Consider the following 27,074-nt stretch of genomic DNA (forward strand, 5'->3'; position numbering starts at 1 on the left):
ACTGAGCTTTAAAATGAATAGTGATAATAAAAACCGAGAGAGGCCGACAGTGATCACTGCCTTTTTTAGGGGCTTGTTCAGATTATATAAAAAAAAGATACAAAGCATTAAAACATGTTAAAAACACAACAGCCTTAATAAACGCAGAGTAGTTTGGACCTGGAAAAAGGTTTCATCAGGTCATCACTTAAACATCGGATAACTCACCTGCTGTGAATCTTTTAATGCAGTACAGTTGTTATTATTATCACTTGTCACATCCTGTTTATAACAGTTAAAATAAATAACATTCATATAAGAAATAAAATTGTCTCGTGTAAACTGTATGTGGCGTTAAACAGGTCTATACTTCTGTACTTCAATGTTGGTCATAACGTGGTACTTCACGAGCCATATTTTTTATGAGGTGGTACTCACTGCGAACAGTTTGAGAACCCCTGATATAGCAAATACAAAGAAATTCTGGCGATGTTGAACAAATTGTTTTAACCTTTGCTGAAATTGGCACTGGCCCCTCTATCCAGAAGCAGTTTGGCCAGGTCATAGTTGGCCACGCTGACAGCACACATAAGTGGAGTCCATTCAAATCCAAGCCTGGTCTCCACATCCACACCTGTCCACAAAAAGCCACAGCAAGCAAGACAATCAAAATAAATTATTTTATATGGATTAATAGCAACGTTAAACAAAAAATCATATATAATTGAAGAATTGTTAGCGCATTAATGCATTATTTAGAGACAACTATAATGTGTGATACAAAAAAAATGAAGTGCTTGCCATTGTCCAACAGCTGTTTAACAGTGTCTGTGTCTCCGTTACTGATAGCTTTTTTCAAAGCTGACACACTATCTTCTCCTTGTTGTTGAACAGCATCCAGCTCCTGTAAAAATATGGAACAACCATAATCAATAAAAACTGATTCCTTCATATAAAAAAATGTTAGTGCCTCCAAAAGAGTTTGTGGCCTTGCACCAAAGGAAAATCAAAAAGAATATAGTAATGTGTATGTGTGTATATTGTTTTTTCCTTCCTTCATGTTTTAAAGTTAGGTTACAAAGTCTCTTCTGACTCATCGGGATAATCGTAATGCATAATCAATTCAGATGACCCGTTTTAAGCAATGAAAAATATCAATTTATGTTAACGGCATTGTGTACATGTAAAAAAGTCATTATTAATAACAGTCTTTGCTTTACTCAATGTCTTTAGCTACTGTATTTATCTATTATAGAGAACTACTAGATATAAAGCTGTGATGCTCAATATTTCATTTTGACTTATTTAACTTTCATTTTTGTAACCTTATTTAGCCATTTTTGTATATTCTGCTTTCTTGGGCTACTCTACTTTATTTCAGCCATTTGTCTTCTAGAGATGGTACTTTTTTCCAGCAACTGTAAGTGTATGTGAAAAGGCTCTGTAACACCTGTCACGTATGTCTGTGGGTGTCCTGTTGACTGCTGACACACAGTGTGTGTGAACCTCAAGTTTTATTATTTTTTAGCAAATGTAGCGATTTTTATATGGCTCAAAATGGTAAGTGCATCCATTTCCTGATTTTTTTAATCCATTTGACTAAAAACACTTACCCCTGTGTAACTTAAACCAGCTGGTAATTAGCATTTATCCTATATTTATGCATGTAGGAACCCTGCCCAAGTTACAGCCATGTTCATTTTTAAGCAGCCTCTGAACAGCAATTCAAGAACACCAAGGGTGAGAAAGAGCGGCAGTTGCACAAACTCCTGAAACTGAACTCTTAACAATAATTAAAGAAAACAGCAAATTGGTTTTCTTTGTATGTTAAATTAGCTTTCTACTACAGTAAATAAAATAAATAAAAAACAAGAAGAAAGAAAGAACATATGAGGTTCGTTAAGTTAGCTCATGTTAGACACAGAGGTTGCAGCTGTTGCTAGTTAATGCTATCACTAGCAGCATAAAGGCAAATGAGAAAAGATGGAGGGCGCTGGTGTTGAGAACCTTAATGCAACCAGAGGTTTTATCCGAATAAGGCGAGATGTGCCACTCAGCTTCGCTGCCGTCGCTTTCTTCTCCAGCCGCAAAGGCATAATCCATGAAGTTCGCCATGATTTAGCGCAATAGCTCGCTAAGCATCGGTCAGAGTGGACTCTACAGGTCACACTGGAGAGACGTTTGAGGCTGCGCACCATGGCGACCCGGTGTTGGGCGGAGTTTGACACCAAGCCAATTTAAAGAGTCCTGTTCTAGTTTAATAGGAAAATACAAATAACATAAATAGCAGTACAGTGTTTTCATAAAGTTACGCTGTACACGGAATTAAAATTGTGTCTTAAAACAGGAATTTTTGTTGTTGCTACAAGGCCTTGTTTTTGTCCTGTCTCCCGTCATCCCTGTTTGTGACAAATGGCTTTTCCTCCCTGAGCCTGCTTCTGTCTGAGGTTTCCTGTTAAAACGGAGTTTTTCCTTTCCACTATCACCATGTGTTTGCGCCTACAGGTCATCCCATTGTTGGGATTTTCTCTGTATTATTATAGGGTCTTTATCTTACAATATAAAGAACTGTTATTGTCATTTGGTGCTGTATAAATAAATACAACTGAATTAAATTAAAACAGGTGTGAACCTCGGCTCTTTTATCTAATCTGCATGAAGGTAGAATTTATTGACAACAGCTGCAAGGGACAGTCATTGTCCAGAAGAGGTCACTCTTTCTTCAGTGCAAGTCAACACCGGTTGTAGCCAACTGCAAGCATCTAACAGTGCATCTCTCTGTATTTTTCCTCAGGTCCCCTTACTATCTTTTATCTTTTCTATCCCGCTCTGGCTTACAAATCACACTGAAACAAGCTATAACTAAGCACCCTTTTTCTGATTTACTTACTTCTTTTCGTATTGAATTTTCACATTGCTCTTCCCCGTGGTCTTTCTCACACCCTGGTTTGTTGTTTTCAGTTATATGATTATGGCTCATGGACATCAATGCCAGCATCGTTTTCTGTACGGAGTTTTGGAGCAGTGTTTCTACTTGAAACATGAAACGAATCCTTCACTTTCGAACAATTCTTTGCTTCTTTGTTCCAAACACAAACTCCACTAATATTTTCTCCCCTTTAAACCAGATTACCTGTCAGCACGGCTATTTCAACAAGTGATCTAATGCCACACTTTATCTCTGTTCCCTTCAGGAATGTCTAGGTTTTAACCCTCCCTAAAGTGAAACGGTGCTTAACCTTTTTTTAAAGAAAAAAGTTCGTCGAAATATGTAGGAACTGTACCAGCTATTAAATAAAATGCCACAGCTTGACTATCAGAGGCAGCTTGGTAGACCTGCAGCAGCAGGACTAACCTGACTGTAAAACCTGTTCATTCGGCGGTTTTTATTATGTTATTTATGCTTCAACAAGAAGTTTAAATGTTAGGTTTTCACGTTAAAACCCTAACTGTTTGTTATTTCTACTCTTCTTTTCTCTCCAAATTACCTTTTAACTGAGTGTAATTGAAGTCAGGATAATTCACATTTTGTGAGTTCTGCACTCCGGTCACCTCCCACATCTTTTCTGATCAACTAACTTGTGCCTCTTGAGTTTGGTGCCACAATATTACCCTGAAGCCAGTCGGCGTGGAAATGACGTTTCGGTTGTTGGCGAGCCCATAAAGGATAGACTGTCCTCTCCCTGTCACAGAGTGAGAGGGAGATAAAAGAGAGAGAGTGAGTGAAAGGAAGGTAGTCGAAGCGGACTGTGACTTGCAGCAGAAAATAAAACTAGGAAAACGCACAAGAAGACATTGAGTTTTAGCAAGTGGAGGAATAATAATAATAAAAAAACCTAGGGAAGCGCGCAAAGTGACAGAAGAGGTACAGTTTTTTGTTTTTTTCCACCCTTTTGGGACACCAAGACGACTGCATAGCGACGATACATTCAGAGCAGATACGAAGTGGAGAGTAAAGCGGACGAGCATCCCCTCGGAGCCACGCGGGGGACACTCAGGTGCAGGGAACTCAAACTGGCGGCGCTCTTAGAATGCAGAAGTCACCAGTAGAAGATGCGAACTTCTTCTCCAAATTTTTCTTCTGGTAAGAAATGTTTGGTGTACAGCCTTGGCTCCAGGTCCAGGGCCAGGTGCACACGCAGCGTGTCTGTTGTAAAGTGAAATTAAAGTTATACGGTGTAAAGTAAATAAAGAAATGTCAAAAGGCAATTACTGCAGGGTTCTATTCAGTTGGTAAGTGAGACGCGTTTTTCTTCACACATCTGCAGAAATCACGTGCGTAAAATACAGAGTTGTGCTCCGATGTAGTATGTTCTAGAAAGCGTTGGCAGTTGCACTTAAGCTACTGATGATTTAAAATTTGTGTAACGTGCTAGGAATTGTCATAATTCACTTTTTTGTATGGATTAAATGGTTCTTTCTTTGTTAATATTGTAGCCTAATAAAGTGGCGCCGACGCCCCACTTACTCCAATTAGAGATCCCAAACAGACAAATAATCCTAAAACCTACATGGTGTATCTGGACGAGACACCCTGTGATTCATTCACAGATACTAGCAAATATTTCTCTCAGTACTCTGTCATTAGTCTGACTATGAAACCAAAGGCTTATCATCTAGCCACGAAGAAACAATTATATTTCCATGTAATTTAAAAAGATTAATTACAAATGTGTGTGTGTGTGTGTGTGTGTGTGTGTGTGTGTGTGTGTGTGTGTGTGTGTGTGTGTGTGTGTGCAGGTGGGTAACACCACTGTTAAGGAAGGGCTTCAGAAAGAAGTTGGATCTGTCAGATGTGTACAAGGCTCCCTCCTTTGATCTGGCAGACAACCTCTCTGAGAGACTTGAAAGGTTTGTACATCCTGGCCGAGTAATTGTGCATTATTAGAACAATTAAACACTTTTTTTTTTTTTAGTCTTTCCTTACAAGATTAGTAATAACAAAATTAATAATGATCTCCCCTTTAAACTCACTGAGTTGAAGCCTGTTTTTGGGGAACTGGTTGTAAGGTATTCTCTGAAACTAATAAAATCATTAACTGAACTTCATCCAGACTTTATTAAAACATGTAGAGAAAATGTCTAGGTATGTGCTGATTGTAGCATGCACAGTAACGAAATCCAGGTAAGTGGAACTTGTAGACATTCTGAAACCTAGAAATATGCGGCTTTGATGTTTTTCACGCATGTTCTTTACTCATGTTTACAGTAGCAGGGTATGAGTCCTTTCTTTTTTCACAATAAGGGCTGGCATTTAAACAAGGCTTGACATAAAGCAAACCTGTGTGTGCCAACAAACAGCCAGACCAAAGATGATGGACAGACGTGACCCTCTTTTTTTGCATCTGTCTTGCACTCTCTCTGATTTATTTCTGTTTCTCTCTTTGTCTGTTTCTATCTTTGTCTTACATTTATTTTGTTCAATAAAAAGTTGGATAATGATTGCAATTTTTTATAATAAATTAATTTAAATGTATCCTGTTAAGCCCAATGCTAGCAGCACAAGGGCTTTCTGAATTTTTCGTTTTTGTTATTTTGTTACTTTCTTCCTTTGATCCCTTTTTAATCTTTTCCCGTTCTTGCAGATATAAGCTGTTGGCACATCTTTGACAAGTCATTTCCCAAAAGTTAAATCCCAAAAGTTAAATACTCTTATGTTTTTTAAACCTTGCCTAAAAACCACAGCAGTGTTCCACGTAGTCTTGCCTCTTTGTGGGGCTGTCGTCACGCTAAATGTGGCCAAAAGGCTGGTCAGTGTACACGGGTTTTATAAAGTCGACCTTTAGAAAGGGCCCAGTCCCACCAGGGTGATAAATGAGCAGTGGTGGGTGATTTTGCTTTCATTATTCTAATCAGGCAAACAGTGAGGACTTCTGGGAACGTGAACTTTACCTTCCATTAAAGCATGCTGTGTGCCGTCAGCCTCTTTTATCACCCCCAATTCAACTCAAGTCTTTGAGCTTTCTTGGCATGACAGTTATTATCTAGCAGGAGCTGGAATGAAGTCTGGTAAAGACAACACATACACGCACGCGAATCTGCGTTTTTAATTACATTTTAATCATTTTAAATGTTGATATCATAAACATAGTGATGTTTTTATTTTAGATATATCTATGTTGCAGTAAATAAATAACATACTAGGTAAGAAGATTGCTATCAAAGCAAATCTAGAAACCCGTAATCTATAATGATTTGGCCTCTGCAGACAACAGACAATATTTTGAAGCTTTTATTGAAACCATCTGAACCAAGACTTTCTGTTTGGTATATATGTATGCATTAGAAACAAGCTAGTAAAATTTTAGAGTTTAAGAATGCATTGTGGCAAATGAAGCTCTTCTTTTACACTCCATACGGAGCATGAAACCAAAGCCTGCAGAACCTTGATTATTCAGTGGTACTCAGACTGCAAGCAGACAGCAACCAGAAGCTAGGAAGCGTTCAGTTTCAAAATCTTGTCACGTCTATCTTATCCATATTGTCTGTACACAACAGTACAGTGGTTAGCACTTTTGATTCACTACTGTATCTGCGGAGTTTGCACATGCTCCCTGTGCCTGGAGGAATATTATAGGTTAATCCTGTGATAGACTGGTGATCTGTACAGGGTGTACAGTGAATTTCACCTTATGACAGCTGGGATATCCCCATCCCTTCCACCCCCATCCCCACAGTTTTCCTGTTTGTGGCCCAGAGTTGTATATCTCTGCTTGGCAGTCAATAGGTAACACATGGCCACCTAGACATTTTGCATGACTCACTGAAATTGAAAATGCAAGGATCTCTCCCTGTACAAATTGAGACTAATTCAATATGAAAGGTAAATCTTCAATCCCCTTATGTTTTTTGTAATCACTTTCTTCCTCAATTGTCGTCGTCGTCCCCCCCCCCCCCCCCCCCCCACCCCACCCCACATACACACACACACATACACACATACACTTACTGCTGCTGGTTGGCCACATCACCGCAGCTATAAATTTCCCCTCACAGAACAATGCAGCTACTCTCTAAAGCTGTACTTGCCTGCCAGGCAGTTGTGGGAAATTAATAGAGTTATAACAAACTTACACTAAGTAATTCCTAACAATACTTGTAGAAGTTCCTAGAAAACTAGACTCAAATTCCCAACATCTAAAAGGTACAAAATTCATTCACAAAAATTATATTCCTAAATAAATGGCAACAGGTTTTTATTCTGTGAATTAATCACCAGCTGAAGTTGTGGAACAGACCATTAAACTCTGGCTGGTACACAGCCAAAGTAGTAGCAGACAGATAGAAGAGCCAGAGCCAAACCCTTCTGGTATTTGTCTGGTGTTGTGTGTTTCTCCCATTCTGCCTTCTTCACTGCATTTTAACTGTGTTACAATATAACTCTTTCCTCCCTGCAGAGAATGGGACAGGGAGGTGGTGTCAGCCACAGCCAAGAGAAAGCCAAAGCTGCTGAGAGCACTGGCCCGCTGCTTCTTTTGGCCTTTCGCCTGCTTTGGTGTCCTCCTCTACCTTGGGGTGAGTATTTCAGTCTGTCCTGCAGGAAGCACATCCAGCATCTCTAACTGGGAATTGTGATGCTCAGTCCCGCTTGCAGATTCAAACCCATCATTATTATAACTTGATCATGTTGGTTTTATCTTGTAGATAAAGCAGATTCAAATTTAGATTTTTTTTTTAAACACTTACTGCAGAAAGCAAATAAAGTCCTGGTCACATGATCTCTGGCTTCTGAAAGCACGGATTGGGAAGAGAGAGCTGAGCGTAAAAGCGAAGCTCTCAATTTACCAGTCGATCTATGTCCCTACCCTCACCTATGGCCACGAGCTTTGAGTAGTGACCGAAAGAACGAGATCGCGGATACAAGCGGCGGAAATTAGCTTCCTCCGAAGGGTGGCTGGCCTCTCCCTTAGAGATAGGGTGAGAAGTTTGGCCATCTGGGAGGGGCTCAGAGTAGAGCTGCTGCTCCTCCATATCGAAAGGAGCCAGTCGAGGTGGTTTGGGCATCTGACAAGGATGCCTCCTGGGCGCCTCCTGAGTGAGGTGTTCCGGGCATGTCCCACCGGGAGGAGGCAGACCCAGGACATGCTGGAGAATTTATATCTCTCGGCTGGCCTGGGAACGCCTCGGTGTTCCCCCGGATAAGCTAGAGGAAGTGGCTGGGGAGAGGGAGGTTTGGGCTTCTCTGCTTAGGCTGCTGCCCCCGCGACCCCGGATAAAGCAGAAGAAGATGGATGAATGGATTGGGATGTAAAACCTTCACCTGTCTTTCTGAGTTTTTAAATATGATAAAGGCTGGAGATTAGAAGGTGTTATTAACCTGTCTTTTTAGCAAATGTACCCATTAACATAAACAAAATTAATTCTTTAAACTTTGACTTCAAAATTTCATGTTCAAATGCAAAAATAATTATTGTTACACTGTTCTACAGCTCAGTCGAACATCATTATGGTAGGACGAGGAGGGGGCAGCTACATTAGTTATGAAAGACATCAGATTATAATAAAGTAGATGGAAAAAGAACCCCTAATGCTCATTTGATTTTTGACTTCAGTTAATTCTTTTCTGATAATTTTGTGGTCTTAATCACTAGTTTCAAGTGCTATTGAGTACCATATGAAATTCAGTTATAGCTGCATGTAGAGTCACAAAGGACGATAAAGCAAGAACTGACATTGCCATATGAGCACACATTGCACATTGGTCACATCCACCCATTGATTGTGCTTTCAAAACACCAATATGGTGATGACTATAACGCTCAGGTAGAGTCTTTAAGTCAGGACATAAATAACCATTTCTCTATATGACCAAGTAGAGTTGTGTGTGAGAATGCAACCCAGTTAGACTGAACATTAAACAGTCTTTATCCATCCTGTTTAATTACACCCATGTTAAAATAGCAGGTAAATGTTCTTTAATGTAATTATTGTGTTACACCTACTGCATACTCGACCTGGCTCGACTACATGCCTGGCTGTAATTATGTAGCAGTTCGTTAATGCTGTACCTGCATGTGTGTGTGGTACCTGTTAACTATGGTGTCCTGCTGGCACACCCCAATAAAGCTATTGTGCAATGACGCACAAACATCACAAGCATGTCACACCATGGTGTCACAAACCAGCTCACTGTCCCAGGCTTATGGGAAGCTCCAGACAGCAGCCATTGTGTAAGTTAGTGCAGTTGTTGCTGGTTGTCAAGATGGCAAGAATGCCTGGTGGATTTTGAGGAGACACTAGGTAAACAGAGAGGCTCCGAAAACACATTGAAGTGGAAGCCAGCATAGTTTTCTGGTCGTTTAAGGCTATTAGATTTTTGGCAGAAAAATGTTTATCTGGACATGCTTGGAATCTTGGCTAATGATCCTGGCTGATTCCAGATCCAGACGTGAATTTGCTATTATGTAACCGCATTTTCTTTTTTTTTTAAGGTGACATTTTCTTTTAGTTTTAGTGTTTGTTTGTTTGTTTTTACTTTATGTCATGTTCTCAACATTAAAAATTATTGGAATATGCACTTTCCTAAAATACCCATATTTGAAATGGCAGTTGATACTGAAACTGATCAATTTTTCTTTGTATTTGCATTTATTTATTCCCACATTCATACCAGAATAACAAAGAAGTCCTCATTATTAAAATGTACTTAGGAGTATATTGCTCATAAACTTACCATGCCTGTAACAGGGGTGATAAAATATACTTAACAATCTTCCAAGGGCACGAGGAAAGCTGATTCTCTAGTGATGAACTAACTACAACTACAAAACCATTGGTTATTCATTTTCATCATTTACTGTCCTCTCCAGCAGCTTTAGCAAGAATCATGATCTGAATGCACTATCGTGCCAAATACATTTGCTTTGCCACGAGGAGGTGTTATTGTTTTCTCTTTATTGTCCCATGGTTTTTGTGCAGGAGGCTTCCAAGACAGTGCAACCTCAGATTTCAGGTCGCATCATTGCTTCCTTTGACCCGTTCCATGCTCCAGAGAGAAGTCAGGGACTCTACCTGTCCCTGGGCCTTTGCCTCCTCTTCACTGCCCGCTTCCTTCTGTTGCAGCCTGCCATCTTTGGCCTGCATCACCTTGGCATGCAGATCCGCATCGCACTTTTTAGCCTTATTTACAAGAAGGTAAGGGAAGAACATTATCTATGATTAGAAACTATTTTCCAACCTTTATAAACTTTTTAACTATTTCTAAACTGTATTTTTAACCTTGAACAATGATATTAAGATTTCAAAGATTTCAATGCATTTTTCATTTGCAACAAAACTAGAGTAAAACGTATAGCGTTTGTTCCTGAAGTGTTGTGTAGTGCAAGTGTAAATCCTTGCAGCCAGTAGCACTGAGCTGCTGATAACACCTGAATTGAATACTTGTTACTTTTAGTCACTGCTGTAACAATCTGCTATCAGAACAAAGCAACCCATCCGATAAGGCCTTTGCATTTCTTAGATTTTATGTTTTCCTAGTAATATTTTGAAGACCAGCTTCCACCTTGTTTGTCATGTATGACTGAGCTTTCCCAGAGAGGCACTTCCTTGACTGTCCACAGGTTGCAGTGAGGGGCATGTCAGCCAGGTGTCAAAGCATGGCCGTGTGTCACAGACTTCCACTTTTTACTCACTTTCTCTTTTTGTGTTCCAGCTGACCTCTGACCTTTGACATTTTCAGACCCTGAAGCTGTCCAGCAGAGTCTTGGATAAGATCAGCACTGGTCAGCTTGTTAGTTTGATGTCTGCAAATCTCAACAAGCTGGATGAGGTGAGAAACCTTGGACCTTTTTTTCAAGGGCAAAAGCTGATTGTTTGTCAGAATCAGCCAGAAGTTGTACTTTGTTTCGAAATTCTATTATTATCATTATTATTGACTTTCTTATGAAATAATACACAGGGCTTTAGCTTGGAAAACAACAATATAAAAAACCCCACACATTTCAGAAAAATTTCAGATTCCCATACCAGATCAGCTGGGTCACGGGTTTACAACAACTGCCTCCAATGCTGATAGCAAATAGGTTGCTAGTGGAAACTGTGCTACTATTGGCTGAAGACAAAGGAGGAGGAATTAATGAAGCTGTGTTAGGAGACAGCGAAAGAGAAAGAAAGATAGAAGTGTGGAGGTGAGAGTAGGGACTCTAAACATGCACTGTAACTGGAAGGTATGCAGGAGACCAGGTGGAAGGGAAGCAAAGGCAGGAGGAATGGAGGTGGATTCAAAATGTTCTGCTATGGTGTAGACAAGATGTGAAATGGATCTTGAAGGAAGAACTCCTGCGAAGATTGTGCCGCAGTGGTTAGCATTGTTGCCTCACAGCAAGAAGGTCCTGAGGGAACAAGTGAACATGTACTTCAAGGACGAGGGTAGGGTAACAAATAGGTGGACTATATTCGATATAGAAGGTGTAATCCAAAAAAGAAAGCGGACTGAAAGGTGATGGTAGTCTATAGAACAGGGGTGTCCAACTCCAGTCCTCGAGAGCTACTGTCCTGCAGCTTTTACATGCAACCCTACTCCAACACAGCTGAATCAAATGATTGGATTACCTCTTCAAGTTTGGCAAAGGCCTGATAACAAGCCATCCATGTGATTCAGGTGTGTCGGAACAAGGATGCATCTAAAAGCTGCAGGACAGTAGCTATTGAGGACTGGAGTTGGACACCCCTGCTGTACAATGACTTTGGAAATTAAAAAGAGAGAGGCACCGGCAAGAATTACATGGTGAAATGAAGAAAGAAGAAAGTGAAGAAGTGAAATGTAGAAAGAAGTGTACAGCTGTAGTGCTGGGAGAAACTGCCAAAAGGCTGTTTGGTGTCTAGAATAAGAAAGTGCAGGAAATTATTCAAAGGAAGATACTAGCAAAGAAAAACGTGGGATAGTTAGGGAGATGAAGAAAGTAGTCAGGAGTACTGGGGGGCTTGGCAAACAGCAAAAAGTGAAAGATGGGAGTGATCGACAGTGATTGAGCTGGAAAGGATGTGCAGCAGGATAGAATGATTAAGAATAGAAATATAAATGTACTAACAAGTGAAGAGAGTGTGCTGAGTAGATGGAAGGAGCACTGTGAGACGCTGATGAATAAAGAAAATGAGAGAGAAAGACAGATGGAGGACAGTTAGTGATTCAGGAAGTGCAGATGATTAGTGAGGGTGAAATGTAAAACTGTAAAGACATGAGTGAAAAGGTTCAGATGACATAACTGTGGAGGTGGTCTCCATTAGAGAGGGCATTGGACTGTTTAACACAATCTTGGAATGAGAGGATGCCTAAGGAATGGGGTGTACTGGTACTGAAGAACAAGGGTTATGTGTTGAGCTGTAACAACTATAGAGAGATAAGGCTGATAAGACATATTATGAAGATAAGAGAAAGAGTTGTTAAAGATAGATTACAGGGATGTTTGCTTTGAGAGTCTTGATGATTGGAGAAAGAGTTGCACTGTGTCTTTGTAGATTTAGAGAAAGCATATGGTAGGGTGCTAAAAAAGGAGGGGCTGTGGTCCTGCATGAGGAAGACCAGAGAGGCAGAAAGGTTTGTGAAGTTGGTGCTAAAATTGTGATAGTGATGAGATGTGCGGTAGGAGTTACAGATAGGTTCAAAGTGGACGTAGGATTATATTTGTAACCATGCCGGATCCCTTTCTTGCTTCAGAGGTGATGACGAGATGACAGATGAAGTCACAACTGAGTGTCTATAGATTATGATGTTTGCAGTTGACATTGTTATCTGTAGTGAGAGTAGGGAACAGGTGGAAAAGAGCCTGGAGAGGTGGAGGTATGCTCTAGAGAGAAGAGGAATGGAATTCAGTTGAAGCAAGACAGAATACATGTGTGTGAATGACAAGAAGACAGGTGAAACTGTGAAGCTGTAAGGAGCAGAGGTAGCAAAGGTATATGAGTTTAAATACCTGGAGTCAGCCATCTAAAACAGTGAACATTGCACAAGAGAGATGAAGAAGAGGGTGCAGGGAGGGTGGAGTAGATGGAGATGAGTGTCAAGGGTGATGTGTGATACCAGTATAGCAGCAAGAGTGAAAGGTAAGGTTTACAAGATGGTAGTGAGACCTGCTATGATGTATGGTTTGGAGAGGATAGCACTAACAAAACGAAACAAAATAACAGGAGGCAGAACTGGATTATCACTGGGAGAGACCAGGATGACCAGGTAACAGGTAAGTGATTATATCAGAGGGACAGCTCAGGTTAAGCATGTTGGAGACAAAGTTAGTGTTAGGCAGGATTGAGATTTTTGGACATGTGCAGATGAGGGATGGTGGATATATTGGACAAAGAATGCTCATAATGGAGCAGCCCGGCTGGTGAAAAGGAGGAATACCTTAGAGAAGATTCATGGATGTAGTGAAGGAGAACATGCAGAGGGTTGGTGTGACAGAAGAGCGATAGGGTGAGATGGAGGCAGGAGGCAGATGATCTGCTGTGGTGTTCTCTGAAGGGAGGACCTGAAAGAAGAAGAAGATAGTGTTTTAATTAGAACATCCTCACACAAATAAAAAAAAAAATGTGCTAGAAACCAGTGGGGCATGAAAATTTTAAGTTAATACAACTCTGTTGAAAAGTGAATGAAATGTGAGATTATTCATAGAAATAATACAGTAGTTTTCCATTCAGAAGAAGATGGGAGGAGTTGTCTCTGCCAGGATAAGGGGAACAAGAATTCACATCGTCACTGACTTCAGTGAATGTGTTTTATTAGGCAACACTAACTGTGTTATCCATACAGAGGACAAAAGAACAGTGCATTACTATATACAGTGTAGTGTTAGTACATAAGCAAGTATTACCTGCGCATCAGTGTTGGAAACTCATGATTATGTATGCATGTTTGTCTTGGCTCTCACTGAGGTGTTGAATGTGGAAACACTATGCAACCTGCGTTGGAACAATTATCACCTGGCTCGAATGTGGCTTGTGTAAAGGTGGTACAGTGGTACCTTGTGTAGTAGTTCTTACATGAGTGTGGAATAACAAGATGAAAGTTGCAGCTGAGTGGATGAAAGGACCCAAGTAAAGTGAGAGCTGAGATTAATAGATTAGATGGATTCAATGTTTTTAGGACTTGCCTTACATGTGAGAATCCGGTCCCATCAGAATGATTGGACATCATGTGGTCTTGAACCTACCAGTTCCCTGTGTGATTTTGGATTGCACTGATGCGTGAATTACACCGCCAGTATTCCAGTGCCTTCATTTGTGTTGCCTCCTGCACACAGTATCTAGGAAGCTCCTTCACCAAAACCACTCTGAGTATTTCCAATATGAAAGTGTCTGAAATTGGCAAAGTCACTTATGAAAATTGACTAGTTATTCCATATCCGCAGTGTTTATTGAGAACTGTGTATTCACTCCTTCAGTCAGCTTGGATTCAATTCAGTCATAAATTATTAACATTTTAATAATGCGCAATAAAGTCTTTCCAGGGAACCATCTAAAAGAATATATATCACAATGTAATATTGATTGTGCATGTGTACTGATTGAACCTTTATTTATGTAATTTTCAGTGGACCTCTTTCTCAAATACTATTTCATAACATTAAGCGATATGCTTTATTGTCCCGTAGTGTGGTCAACTTTCCTCTTTGTACAAAAACACTGTTTCTGTTTTTGCTAGCTTTCTGTTATTATGTTGATCCTAGTTATAGCCCTCAGTTAACCTGTCAGATACCATTTTTTTAAAGCAATGATTGTTTGGTAAACACACACACACACGCGCGCGCGCACTGATCAATTGTAAAATAGCCCTTTTGTATCGTCACATTGTCATCTTACATGTACACTAATTTAATTTCTGTGTACTTTGTGTGTACAGAGTTTGGGTCTGGCACATTTTATATGGATCACCCCTCTGCAGTGTATATTGTGTGTGGGTCTGGTCTGGGAGCTGATTGAGGTGAACGGCTTCTGTGGCCTTGCAGCACTGACTCTGATGGGCATCGTCCAGGCCTGGCTCTCCACCAAGATGGCACCTCATCGGTAGTAAAGCACAACCAGACACACTTTTAGTATTGGACATCTACCCTATTACATATCAATATACACTTGTATTTGTGTCTTCTGTCTTGCAATGTGTGTTTTTCTCTCCAAATATTAAAAATATTAGTTTCACTTTGTAGCAGTAGAGCTGTGTGCCACAAAAGCAGGCATGCTAGCGTTCTTGAACAAGTCACAGTTCAATTTATGGTAAATGGACTGGTTCTTATACAGTGCTTTTCTACTCTGAGTACTCAAAGTACTTTACATAACTTGCCTCATTCACATTAGCATTTGTTCTACCTAAGTGCTATCTGTCTAACATTAGCACACATGTATATTCTGATGGATGCATCAGAGAGCAGCGTGGGGTTGGTATCTTGCCCAAGCCGAGGATCAGACTAGCATCCCTTAGATTAATAGATGACCTGTTCTACCTCCTGAACTACAGCCACTCTACTCTCCAGATATTTTATCTCTGGTAGTTTGTAACAAGTACTGCAGTAATATTAATCAGTGGGCAACACATTGGTGCTGTGGGTAGCATTGTTGCCTGACAGCTTAAGGTAAGAAGGTCCTGGAGTAAAATCTGGCATTTCCGCCCCACGTCTGTGTGGGTTCTCTCCCATGTAGTGGGGCTTCCTCCTACAGTCCAAGTTATACCCCGCCTCTCACTCCAGCCACCCTGAATTTAGTAAGTGGAACAAATTGGATAGATGGAATCTTAATCACCTCCCACTATAAAGAGTCTCATCCTACAAATGAACTTCAACTCCATCAACTTGGACAGTAGCTGGTAACTGTAGTCTGTGTTATGTTCCACAGACTTGGTAAGCTCAAAATAGCAATGCATGAATTAGTTCTTCACTTGCTGAATGTTCTGGTTTGAGTGGCTCTCCAGTTCGCTTTGGTTCTCAGAACAAGAACTACCCTCACTAGTTGTGGTCCAAGACAGTGGAGTTGGATATTCTCTTAAAGCCATAACGTAGCCTGCCTAGGGAGACTGCCAGTAGGGAAAATGAGGGAAATGAGAATTGAGTAGCTGTTTATAGCTGGTTAGCAGTGAATAAAACTTTTATACTCTCAGTAGTTTTCCAAATGTGAACACTAACACTGTCCAGAAACAACAAAAATGGCACAGGTCCATATATAAACAGAAACTTGAGAATGTTCATGCATGCATAGGTGGATCCTCTGATGCTCCTTGCTATAAAATTGTGTTGGTGTTCTGGTAAAACTTTCTCCTTTGAACAGGGCGAACAGAGCGCCTATGACTAGCCGCCGCCTAGCTCTCACCACAGAGATTATAGAGAACATTCACTCTGTGAAGGCGTACGGCTGGGAGGAAGTGATGGAAAATATCATCAAGAACATCAGGCAGTAAGACACCACCACATATAAAACACATCCTGCCACACACAGAGAATAACTCTCACAACAGCTTTTTTATTATTGAGAAAACAAGGTTAAATTGTGCCATTTGAAGCTAACTGTAACACTTTGTCAGGTTTTTTTTTTTTACCATAATGAAATTTGCTAAAGTAATTCGAGCATCCTACTGTTAGTAATCTAATGTGTTAGTTAGGTTAGAACATATATTTTTGTGTATAGTTCCCTTTTTTGATGAAAACCCTTTGTTCTTTCTTCCATTTTCACTTTCCTCCGCAGGGATGAGATGACACTGACGAGAAAGATTGGATCTCTCCGTTACTTCCACAGCGCGTCATACTTCTTCTCTGCCATCTTTGTTATCCTCTCAGCGATTATACCATATGCACTCAGTAAAGGCATCATCCTGCGTCGAATTTTCACCACAGCCTCCTACTTCATGGTGTTAAGAATGACACTGACCCGCCAGTTTCCAGGTTCCCTCCAGATGTGGTACGACACAATGACACTACTCCACAAGATTGAGGTAGGTTGAGAGATGTGGTGAGATAGATGCTTGTCATCCAAATGCTTTTAATGATCCTACACATGTTATAACTGTCACGGTCTGCGGCGGGTGGACCGTGTGTGGGAGTGTGAGGTTCCAGGTGCAGACATAGACGAGGAGACAGTACTGAACTTGAAACGAAAAGCGAGCCTTTATTTGGGCTGATTAACGTGGCAAACAACAGAAAGCACAGAGGCAAAACTAAACTAGAAGCTGAACTGGGAAAACTAAGAACTGACACTTAACTCAGACAGCAGGGAAAGCGAAGACAGGGTGACAACGATGCATATGACGGAGATTACTATGAACAGGACTCTGTGCTGGAACAACAAAGAACTATGAAATGCATACACGTAAGCAACATGGACATGACCAGCACAGAGTCCTGAAACCTGGCGTAACATGGGGGAAGTTGAACAGACGACGCGGCGACGAACAAAGGAAGACTGAGGACTTAAATACACACATGAGGTGTGTGGAGACACACGAGAACACAGCTGACTAGAGTGAAACATAATGGCAATACAGGGGAGAGTAACACTAACTACAATGAGCAAAGAACACCATACTCTTTCAAAATAAAACAGGAAACACAGAGACATAGACATGGAGATAGAACATGAACTTAACCTAACCAGAGACATGAAACATGACAGCTAGACACACGGACCAGGGAGAGATGACAAAAGGGACTAAGAAACCAAGGACTAAACTGTAAACTAGAAAACAACTAGATGCGTTAAACTACACATGTGGATACAAAAATATGCATTAGAAGTTAAACCCTGGGCCTCATGGCCCAGTACCGTGACAATAACTTTGCTAACAATCATCAGCATAATGAATCCAGAATTTTTCAGTCTTTATACGCCTATAACAGAAAAACTCTGTATAAGTTAAATGCATTTTATAATTTAAATGTATTTTTTTCTCTTCAGGATTTCCTGATGAAGGAAGAATACAGTGGACTGGAGTATAACCTCACCACCTCAGAACTGGAGTTGGTCAATGTGTCCGCATCCTGGGATGAGGTCTGTTTACGTCCATTTGTTGAGCCTAAAAGAAAGTGAATGCTTCTGCTACTTACTGCAAAGGCAGAATCAACACACTTGTCTGATGTGAGACATTTAACCGTAACATAATACACACAGTCAGGAGTATCTGGATTATGGCATCATTGTCATCATGTTATATAAATAAATTGTATATTATGACATGCGCTCACCTGCCATTTCACCATTACTGGTTGCACATCCATGATTTGATCACAGCTCTGTTGCACTGAGGTCTGGTGACTGTGGAGGGAATTTGAGTTGAGTGAAGCCATGTTAAACTTCTGTTCAACAAACCAGTTATTCTTTACCCTTGAAAAGAAGGTGGAATAAAAGAAGATCAAAAACAAAATGGGCAAAAACCAGTTTGCTGTTTGCCAAATTGTCCTGTTAACGACAATAGCTCCAAGTACTAAAATATATGTCTATATAGGTTTGTCAGTTTATATCATTCTGGGGAAATTTTGGCCTACCCTCTTTTACAATATTGCCACAGTTCATTGAGATTTTGGACTCAGAGCTTTACCTGGACTGATCTACTGTTCTGACATTTGACTCTGCAACACTTCGGTATACAGAAGAGTTCACAGTCAACTCAATGACTGCAAGGGGCTCCGGTCTCATGGCTGCAAACTAAACCCAAATCAACCCCTTTCCCCTGTGCTAACACTTTCTGTGAATGTTTGTGCTGATATACTATTTTTGGTTTTCTCCACGCATTGCGCAAAACATTATGGCCAAATATCTCTACTTTGGTCCTGTATGTTCTAAGGACTTTGTTCCAATCTCATGGTTTGTTCAACACAACTTTGCAAACTGAAGCAGTGCTGTCGTGTTCTTCTCAGACATAAAAGGCTTTCTCCTTGAACCATCCCACAAAAGCAATATACAGTCATTTTCTAATTGCAAGGGTAATGCATTGAGTTTAATTAGAGAGCAAAGCAGCTGGTTACAGTAAAGAAGAAGAATTCCTTTTTAACAGAGATCTTTGGCAGAAACTGGCTCTGGAAGGCTGGTTGAGCTGAATGTATAAGTAAGATGATAAGTATAAAGAAGTTTTGGACAGAAACATCAAAGATCTGTTTTTTAGTTGGCTTAGAAATAAAATGTAATTGATATGTTGGTACAGGTGTCCAGTATTCTGCTTTTTGTGATGTACTGCTCTGTGTGTGTGTGTGTGTGTGTGTGTGTGTGTGTGTGTGTGTGTGTGTGTGTGTGTGTGTGTGTGTGTGTTTAGAAGGAGGTGGGTAAATCCAAATATATCATTATCTGAGTCAGATGTCAACAGTCACTACTAGTCCCAAACATCATCAGTCAAGCTGTAATACATTGACTCTTATCTGTGTGTTAATACAAGATTGGGACAATCGCATGTTTGAAGAAGTCAAATTTTGACAGCCCCTACAGTAATTCCAGGTGTAATAGTTAATTCCTCACCATTGCTGGGAGACAGCAGTATAATCTTATCTATAAGCTCAGACAGTAAACTTAATCTAACAGGTGTGATTCATTGACCATGCAATACCGTGAGAAAAAGAACATCGAGCTGGGGTTTTTTCCCATGTCACTTTGCCTAATTAATTATCCAGGTGTTGTCACTATACTGGAAACTTTGCTGGAAACACAACTCTGAACTCTTGATGAGATCAAATCAGATTCTCCCCCGGCTTTCACCTCTTCCTGGAATGTGCCATTCGCAGTTGAATGGAATGGGTGTTGCCTTTCTTTACTGCTGGCAGGGTGCACATCACCTCATTAGAATGAGAATCACACAGACAAACCTATATAACCAGAGCGCAAACTGGCATTAGAGGTACGGTGACCCATAAAATGTCACAGAGGTCAATGATTAAGCCAGGCAGTCGAGCAGAGTTCCCCTCTTCTAGCAGTGAGAGGCGTCGCCCATTAATCTTTACAGACGTAAAGACCGATGAGGTGATATAAGGCCATTGTGAGACCCTGGGAGTCTTCTTCTGTCCTTGGACAATCAAATTCCTCACAGTAATTCAATTCAATGTTATTTATAAAGCGCCAAATCAAAACAACAGTCTCCTCAAGGTGGTTTATATTGTAAGGCAGACCCTACAATAATACCTACAGAGAAAAACCCAACAATCATATGACCCCCTATGAGCAAGAACTTTGGCGACAGTGGGAAGGAAAAACTCCCTTTTAACAGGAAGAAACCTCCGGCAGAACCAGGCTGAGGGAGGGGCGGAGCCATCTGCTCCGACCAGTTGGGGTGAGAGAAGGAAAACAGGATAGAAGACATGCTGTGGAAGAGACAGAGATTAATAACAAGTGCGATTCAATGCAGAGAGGTCTATTAACACATAGTGAGTGAAAAAGGTGACTGAAAAGGAAAAACTCAATGCATCATGGGAATCCCCCAGCAGCCTATGCCTACTGCAGCATAACTAAGGGAGGATTCAGGGTCACCTGATCCAGCCTAACTGTATGCTTTAGCAAAAAGGAAAGTTTTAACCCTAATCTTAAAAGCAGTAGTTTATTCTAGTGTCACTGCCTGAGAGCACAGCATGATGGACACAGTCACTCAGCCTTGAAGCAAGCAGTTTTATCAACAAAATGAAAAACAGAAACATGCATGCCGTGTGCAGGTACACAGAGTCTTGTAAATGAAAGTGTCACATGATTCACTATAATACATTAAAAGGAGATGTTTGATTATGAAAGTCACCTTAAAGTGTAGAAAATGAACTCTTTTGTATTAAATTGTTTAAGAAATCTTAATATGCAGAAAGTAAATGATAAACAATCTTTTGCCACATACAGATATCATGTTTAGTAACTGCCTATGAACTCCTTTACAGCGTATCGGTGAGTTGTTTGAGAAGATCCAGCAGGAGAGCAAAGCAAATGGACACCTGAACGGTGACCCCGGGCTATTCTTCACCAATCTCTATGTCACCCCTGTGCTCAGAAACATCAGCCTGCACCTCGACAAAGGCCAGATGCTCGCTGTGGCTGGATCCACTGGCTCAGGAAAGGTAGGATTTCAGTCAAATTAAATTCTGGTTAGGGAGTCACTGGAGTCTGACCGATATGTCTTTCTGCTTTTTGTCAATATATTGATGTTGGTAAATAATTTTAATTTAATGGACAATAAATGCAAATTAAAGAAGAGATGGAAGAAACACCCCTCAGCCGTATTAGATGTGTTCTTGTGCATAATCTATCTGTCCTTAAGAAGCTACTGTGCAACTTGGCAACACACATTTGAAACAATAGTAAATGAATAATGTAACAATAATGCAACAAATTGAATAAGGCAAGTTTATTTGCAACCTTCACTGTCATAATAGCTTAATATTGGCTCATAAATAATTACATGCAATAAATGCCAGTTTCCCTTGAGCAATGAAAGAAACATGATGACTCACTCCATATTCCTTGAGTTGAGAACACAGTTAGATGAAGAAGAATAAAGTGTGACCATGCTCTCCTGTTTCCTTCAGAGTTCCCTGCTCATGATGATTCTGGGAGAACTGGTGCCAACAGAGGGTAAAATTAGACACAGTGGTCGCATTTCCTTCTCACCCCAGACTTCTTGGATTATGCCAGGGACGATTCGTGACAACATCCTGTTTGGCCTGACCTATGATGAATACCGCTACAATTCTGTTATTCAGGCCTGCCAGCTGGAAGAGGTACCTTTATTCCTTTCATTCCTTTCATTCTCTTTCGCTGCTTTTTCTTTGTGTCTTTTGTTTTGCAAACATGGAATTGTATTTGTCTTGTTCAGTCATGGTGGCTGTAGCTGTTCATGCAGAATACAGATAACCTGGTACTTATTGCAAAAAACCACAAAGTAACATGTGCAGTTCATGCATTACTAGCAGTGCACCCAAGTGCCGGGTTTTCAGTTTTGTTGTGTTTTTTTAAAGCAGCAAGTTCATGGGTACAGCCTGGCCAGTGCTCTGCTAATGGCTTATTTAGTTAGTTACAAATGCACAGCTGTGGCAGTACAAATTACCAATGCTACGTGTGCTACTGCTATCTTGGATAATTATATAATTAAATCAGAGTTGGTGGGGCTACTCTGGCTTTCCACCTTTAGAGGCCATTCCAGTAAAAAATTCCAACTGGGATTTAAAAAAATTCTGACTGGAGAGATCAAATGGAATGCCCACATGTTTATGGTAATTTGGTAAACGTAGCTTTTTCCTCTGTGTTTTGACACGTGAAATATGTTTGTAGCCACTGAAAAGAAAAAAAAAATCTCCATTCTGGAAAACAAAGGTTTTGTCTTGGAGCACCTTTATCTCCTCTCTTAATGTCAGGCTGCGCATTGTGTTGTGGTTCTTTGTGTTCTGATTGGTTGGGATTTTTTGTAGTTAGGGTTATTTTGCCACCTGTTGCTTTGGCTCCTTTTTTCTTTTTTTGCAGTGTTTTTGTGTGCTTGTTTTCATGTGGGTGAAGATATTTTCAAAAACCTGCTCAAATGAATGTGTTTTTTTTTTTCTTTTTTTAAATTACAGCAGAAAATTTCTGTTTTAAAAATATTTATTTGTTTGGAATTAGCATAAGGGAGAGTTTCATTGTTTAGGCCACTGCCCAGAGGTCATGGCCATGGCTGAGTGGAAATGTAGATGGACTGAGAAGTCAGCAGTTTCACTTTTACATTCAGTTGTCTCTTTGGCATAACACAAGCACGGGTCTGTCTGTGGATCAAGTGACAAACGTTTGCAAAGTGAGGATATTGTCATGATAGTCCTGTCGTGACTACACCTTCAGGCTTGAAAACTTTGGACTCTTGCACTAAAACCTCTGCGTCAAGCTGCAGATCCAGCTATTGCCACATGTTTGAAGTTCATAGTGAAATTACAAGCAAACAAGTGGCCATAATGGGACTTCCTAAAAATGGCAGCCACACTGGAAGCTGACCAGAGGTGCATACTATTCAGAGCTTTCTCAGAATATGGATGATAATAGTTGTTGGCATGTAGCAACAATTTGACAGTGTCTTGATATTTTGATACTTTTTAACCACTAAGATAGCTTCTTACTGGTAAATAAGAAGAACTGACCAGACTGCTGTTCTCAGAGGAGAAGAAGTAAACTGTCAATGAACTCAGGTGACAAGATATCCCTCTTTATGTGGGACTGCACAGCATTTTTATTACTTGTCCCCCTTTTCCAAATCTTGAGACAATGTCCCTAATTTTTGGCTGATTCTGCTGAACATGCACATTTCTAAACTCTGGTTTTTACACAATGTATATCAAGTGAAGGCTTTTTAACCATAGTCAGGAGAAGATTATCTTGTCTAATGCCAAACCCATCAGGGAAAGTTACAAATTCCCAGAAATCACAAGCTTGTTTTGTCAAATGTGAAGGAGAGTACCATAAACACAAGTATAAAGAAAATAAGGCACTATAAAAGTAAAACTGAACTGAAAATGGCAGTATATTCTGAGAAAATGGTTTGCTTGAGTAATTTGTCAGCTTCGCACAGGGAGGGAAGTGTGTGGTGTGAGGTGACATGTGTGTCGTCATTGGATTAAAATTTTTAGATATGGTGCCAATCTGCGCATACAGCCAAGCTAAACCCCCAAAACTCTTAATAGGAAGGAGATAAGCTAAGAAAAATACAAAAAGAGAATATGGGAGTATAAACAAACAATTGCACGAGACCAAGAACAAATTTCAGACAACTTTTTTCCTTATTGTATTGAATCACCAATATATAAAAATAAGCTTTCACCTGTACATGCTACATGACACTCTGATAACAGTTTATTTTTAAATTAAAATTAAAATGATGTGTTTGTCCACATTTAGTATGCTGAGATCTGTTCACCCTACTGTAAACATATCACAAGCTGAGTCACTGAAAGTATGGCAGCATTACTGGATTGAAAATGTGACTACATACTAAAAAAAATCTGTTTTCAGCAGAGTGAAATCTTTGCCAGCTTTTTTTTTTTTTTAAGTCTTTTCTTAGTCAGTGATCTGATTCTCTCTGCTAAGCTGCCTGTGTGGAGCCACTGCAGGGCATCGCGATGGCTCAGGTTTCACCAGTCCACATTTACACCAATTATGTGTCCCACAAACACAAATACTTGCATACTTGCAAACTCTATGCTTGTCTCTAACTCTGACACATGTACTCTCTCATAAAGCCTCAGTGTTGAGTGACGGACCTCCAGCAGAATAATGTCTCCTCTGTTACTGTGGAAATCTCACATTATGTCACTGGGATGCAATACAAGCCTTTCAGCTCACAACAAGCTGGATGGACGAGCATTGGATCTGAGGCAGTGAGATTTAAAAAAACAAACAAAAAAACCCCACACAAACACAACTTAGAAGTGTCAGTTTTTGAACATACATTACTCAAAGGTTTGGTGTGATTTTGCTTTCTGATTTGTTGAATATATCCATGGCATCAGCTGGAAGGAACACCAGGTAGTAGAACACACAAAAATAACTTCCATCAAATTTCATTTTTCTGAAAGTTGTCTCAATGCAATGCCAGAAGTTAATAAAATAAGACTCTGATATGCTGCTATACTATACTATACCTATACTACTCCATATGGAAACATTAACTGTCTTGGACCAGTGCAGAAGCAGCAGGACAGATCTGACCCTGAACAATAATTAAATGCACAAAGGCTGATGCTCCAGACACTGAAAACTGATTCCTTCTTTCACTGAAAAAGTCATTTCAAGCTGTGCTAAACTGATCAGTTAGACTTTTAGCGTGACACATTAGCCTTGGCTAAAGCAATGTGCAAAATATAAACTACATAAAATAAAAAACTACAACTTTTACTGAAATCAGTCGAGAAGCTCATGCCGTGTGTGGGACCATCATATTTATTGACTGCGGAGTCACATCTCGTGGCTGATACACAATAGAAAAACTCTGCCTTTATTTTGTATTTGAGGAGATGTGTCAAATGTTTGATTTCTTCCCACTGTAAAGCCATTTTAGCTACAAGAGTTTTTTGATAGTCAAAGGTGAGGCTTTTTTCTATTTCTAATTGTTGTTTTTTTTGTTCTGTTTTGTTATTGTTGTTACTATTTAACTGCTTTATTTTACAAAGCTGTTAAACAATTTGTTAACTTGGTCCTTTATACACTCCTATCCAGACAGAGGAAGCTATTTAAAAGGTAGGAAGTTTGAATGATGATAAACTTGTGCTGTCACTTCATTCCTGTTGCTGTAACTGTTTCATAATCACTGGCTGCCATATGTCTACGTGACAGTGTTCATGTGCCATCTATGCTTTGTGCTTTTGTTTAGTTAGATTTTTGAAAATGCCCATGAGAGCATATAGACAGGATAACTTTGAAAATGAGCTATAATCACTTTGAGGACTGCATTTGTTCTTTTTTCTTTATTCTTGGACATGTTTCATTGTTGCCCATTCATTCAGTGAGCAGGCATGAGGCCATCACTGCTCCATGAAATCAATGAGCTTCTTTATGAAGAAGATCGTCCACTTCATTTTCTGCCCTCTTTACAACAAGGGTGTCAAACAGTTTAACCGGGTGGATGGCATCAATGGCCAGACAGAAACATTTTTTTCACAGGCTTTCATTTCTTGTAACACTTTTGTAACAGCCTGTGACTAATGAGCAAGTGACAAGTAATGCGAGTATGGGTATTTTTACTAATGCCAAAAATAACAAAGGTAAATAATACATCTTTCCATTATGTTCTTGTATATAGCCTGTGTAGTAGGCCTAAAATTTACAACCGAAACTTTGGGTAGGACATTTGAATAAAAAGTTAAAATTGATTTTCTAGTTTTCCAAAATCACAACACAGATGATGTTCTTTGAACACAGAGATCACCTTGCAAAGAGATGCTTGGTAAAGAAGTTCTGAGTCTTCCACCTTTTGAAATTGCCTGCTGTGCCGTTCTGTGTTGGTTAGCGTGTAAGCTCGCAGGTGTGTGCAGTGACTGTGCACTTGTCTCTTTGGTTTGGTGGTGTTGCAGTGCAGACCACAGCTGCATCTAGGAGGCCAAAATTTGTTGAGAACCTAAACTAATAAAAGGACTGGATTCAAATTTAAGAAGGGCTGAATTTGGTCCACAGATCTTGAGTTAAGAGTAAAGATAACGGTACATAAAAATGAAAAATCCAGAGGATAAAAACAAGGAAGTTGAGGTATTTATGTGCCAGTCTAATGTGTTATACCCACTCTTTCCCTGTTTTCCTCTCCAGGACTTCGCTTTGCTCCCCGAGAAAGACAAGACGTATCTTATCGATGGAGGGGGGACCCTCAGTGGTGGTCAAAGAGCTCGTCTCTGCCTTGCCAGGTAGTTTCTGTCACACCTGAGCATCTGTCAGCAGGCCTCATTCACTCTTGTTTGTCTGTCAGCACAGACTACCTTTGCTCATTAGTTAGGATTTTGGTTCTTTTTTTGTATCAACTTGTGTGTTTCTTCTGTAAATTCTACATCATCGCTGTAGCACTTCCATAGCAACAGGTTACATAAAAGAAATATCATAAAACATTAAGGACATTAAAATAACCCTCTAGCTACAGTATATGTGTCCAGCAAAAAGAATAAATATCAGTGTACTTAATCAGAAGCTGCTCAGGATCACAGATCACTCATGTGTGTGTTGCTGTCTGCTTTTTATGGTTTCTGTGGCTTTTACAGCCCGAGCTTTATTGCTTTTTTAAATCTCTGTGGATCAGCCAGAAACTCTCATGTTCCCCTGCATTATTTATTGGTTTAGTGTGCTAACGTTAATTTGCAGCCACTCCTTGACTTTTTTAACTTCTGCTATCAACATAGCTATTCACTGTGACTGATATATTCCAGCTTCTCTTCTTTGCCTTTCTGCATCTTATACTTTCTCTAATTTTGTTTGTTTGCTTTTTTGTTTTTTTAAAGCAAATTGGAACATTTTCTTTACCTTCCTTGTTATCTGTGACCTAATATGTGTGTTTCTCTCTCAGGGCTGTGTATAAAGATGCAGACCTCTACCTCCTGGATGCGCCTTTCACCCACCTGGACATCGCTACAGAAAAAGAGATCTTTGAAAAGTGCGTGTGATAACAGAGAGTCTTTCATGTAGAGGAGGTCGGGGTGATTAGGCTAAAAATTGACCTCAAAGTCAAGGTT

The 27,074-nt window shown here is 40.0% G+C and overlaps 2 protein-coding genes across 2 annotated transcripts in view; one reads left to right on the forward strand and one right to left on the reverse strand.

The window, feature by feature from the left end:
- asz1 (ankyrin repeat, SAM and basic leucine zipper domain containing 1) overlaps positions 1 to 2,178 on the reverse strand; it is a 36,778-nt gene extending 34,600 nt beyond the window's left edge. The window contains exons 1-3 of the mRNA XM_086299592.1: positions 1,987 to 2,178; positions 781 to 883; positions 491 to 613 (exon numbers count right to left, since the gene is read on the reverse strand). Coding sequence (XP_086155718.1) covers positions 491 to 613; positions 781 to 883; positions 1,987 to 2,094 — 334 coding nt within the window. The 5' untranslated portion in view covers positions 2,095 to 2,178. The remainder of the gene's footprint in view (positions 1 to 490; positions 614 to 780; positions 884 to 1,986) is intronic.
- A 1,513-nt stretch (positions 2,179 to 3,691) lies between these two features.
- cftr (CF transmembrane conductance regulator) overlaps positions 3,692 to 27,074 on the forward strand; it is a 41,525-nt gene continuing 18,142 nt past the window's right edge. The window contains exons 1-13 of the mRNA XM_086299593.1: positions 3,692 to 4,063; positions 4,720 to 4,830; positions 7,377 to 7,494; positions 9,898 to 10,113; positions 10,658 to 10,747; positions 14,813 to 14,976; positions 16,228 to 16,353; positions 16,642 to 16,888; positions 17,848 to 17,940; positions 20,793 to 20,969; positions 21,438 to 21,629; positions 26,164 to 26,258; positions 26,909 to 26,995. Of these exons, the coding sequence (XP_086155719.1) occupies positions 4,011 to 4,063; positions 4,720 to 4,830; positions 7,377 to 7,494; positions 9,898 to 10,113; positions 10,658 to 10,747; positions 14,813 to 14,976; positions 16,228 to 16,353; positions 16,642 to 16,888; positions 17,848 to 17,940; positions 20,793 to 20,969; positions 21,438 to 21,629; positions 26,164 to 26,258; positions 26,909 to 26,995 (1,769 nt within the window). The 5' untranslated portion in view covers positions 3,692 to 4,010. The remainder of the gene's footprint in view (positions 4,064 to 4,719; positions 4,831 to 7,376; positions 7,495 to 9,897; positions 10,114 to 10,657; positions 10,748 to 14,812; positions 14,977 to 16,227; positions 16,354 to 16,641; positions 16,889 to 17,847; positions 17,941 to 20,792; positions 20,970 to 21,437; positions 21,630 to 26,163; positions 26,259 to 26,908; positions 26,996 to 27,074) is intronic.

The sequence above is a fragment of the Aulonocara sp. 'chitande type north' Nkhata Bay genome, linkage group LG7 (assembly GCF_057382095.1).
Source record: "Aulonocara sp. 'chitande type north' Nkhata Bay isolate Kocher_YH1m ecotype deep benthic linkage group LG7, A_spYH_male_GT1.1, whole genome shotgun sequence".
Taxonomy (NCBI): Eukaryota; Metazoa; Chordata; class Actinopteri; order Cichliformes; family Cichlidae; genus Aulonocara; species Aulonocara sp. 'chitande type north' Nkhata Bay.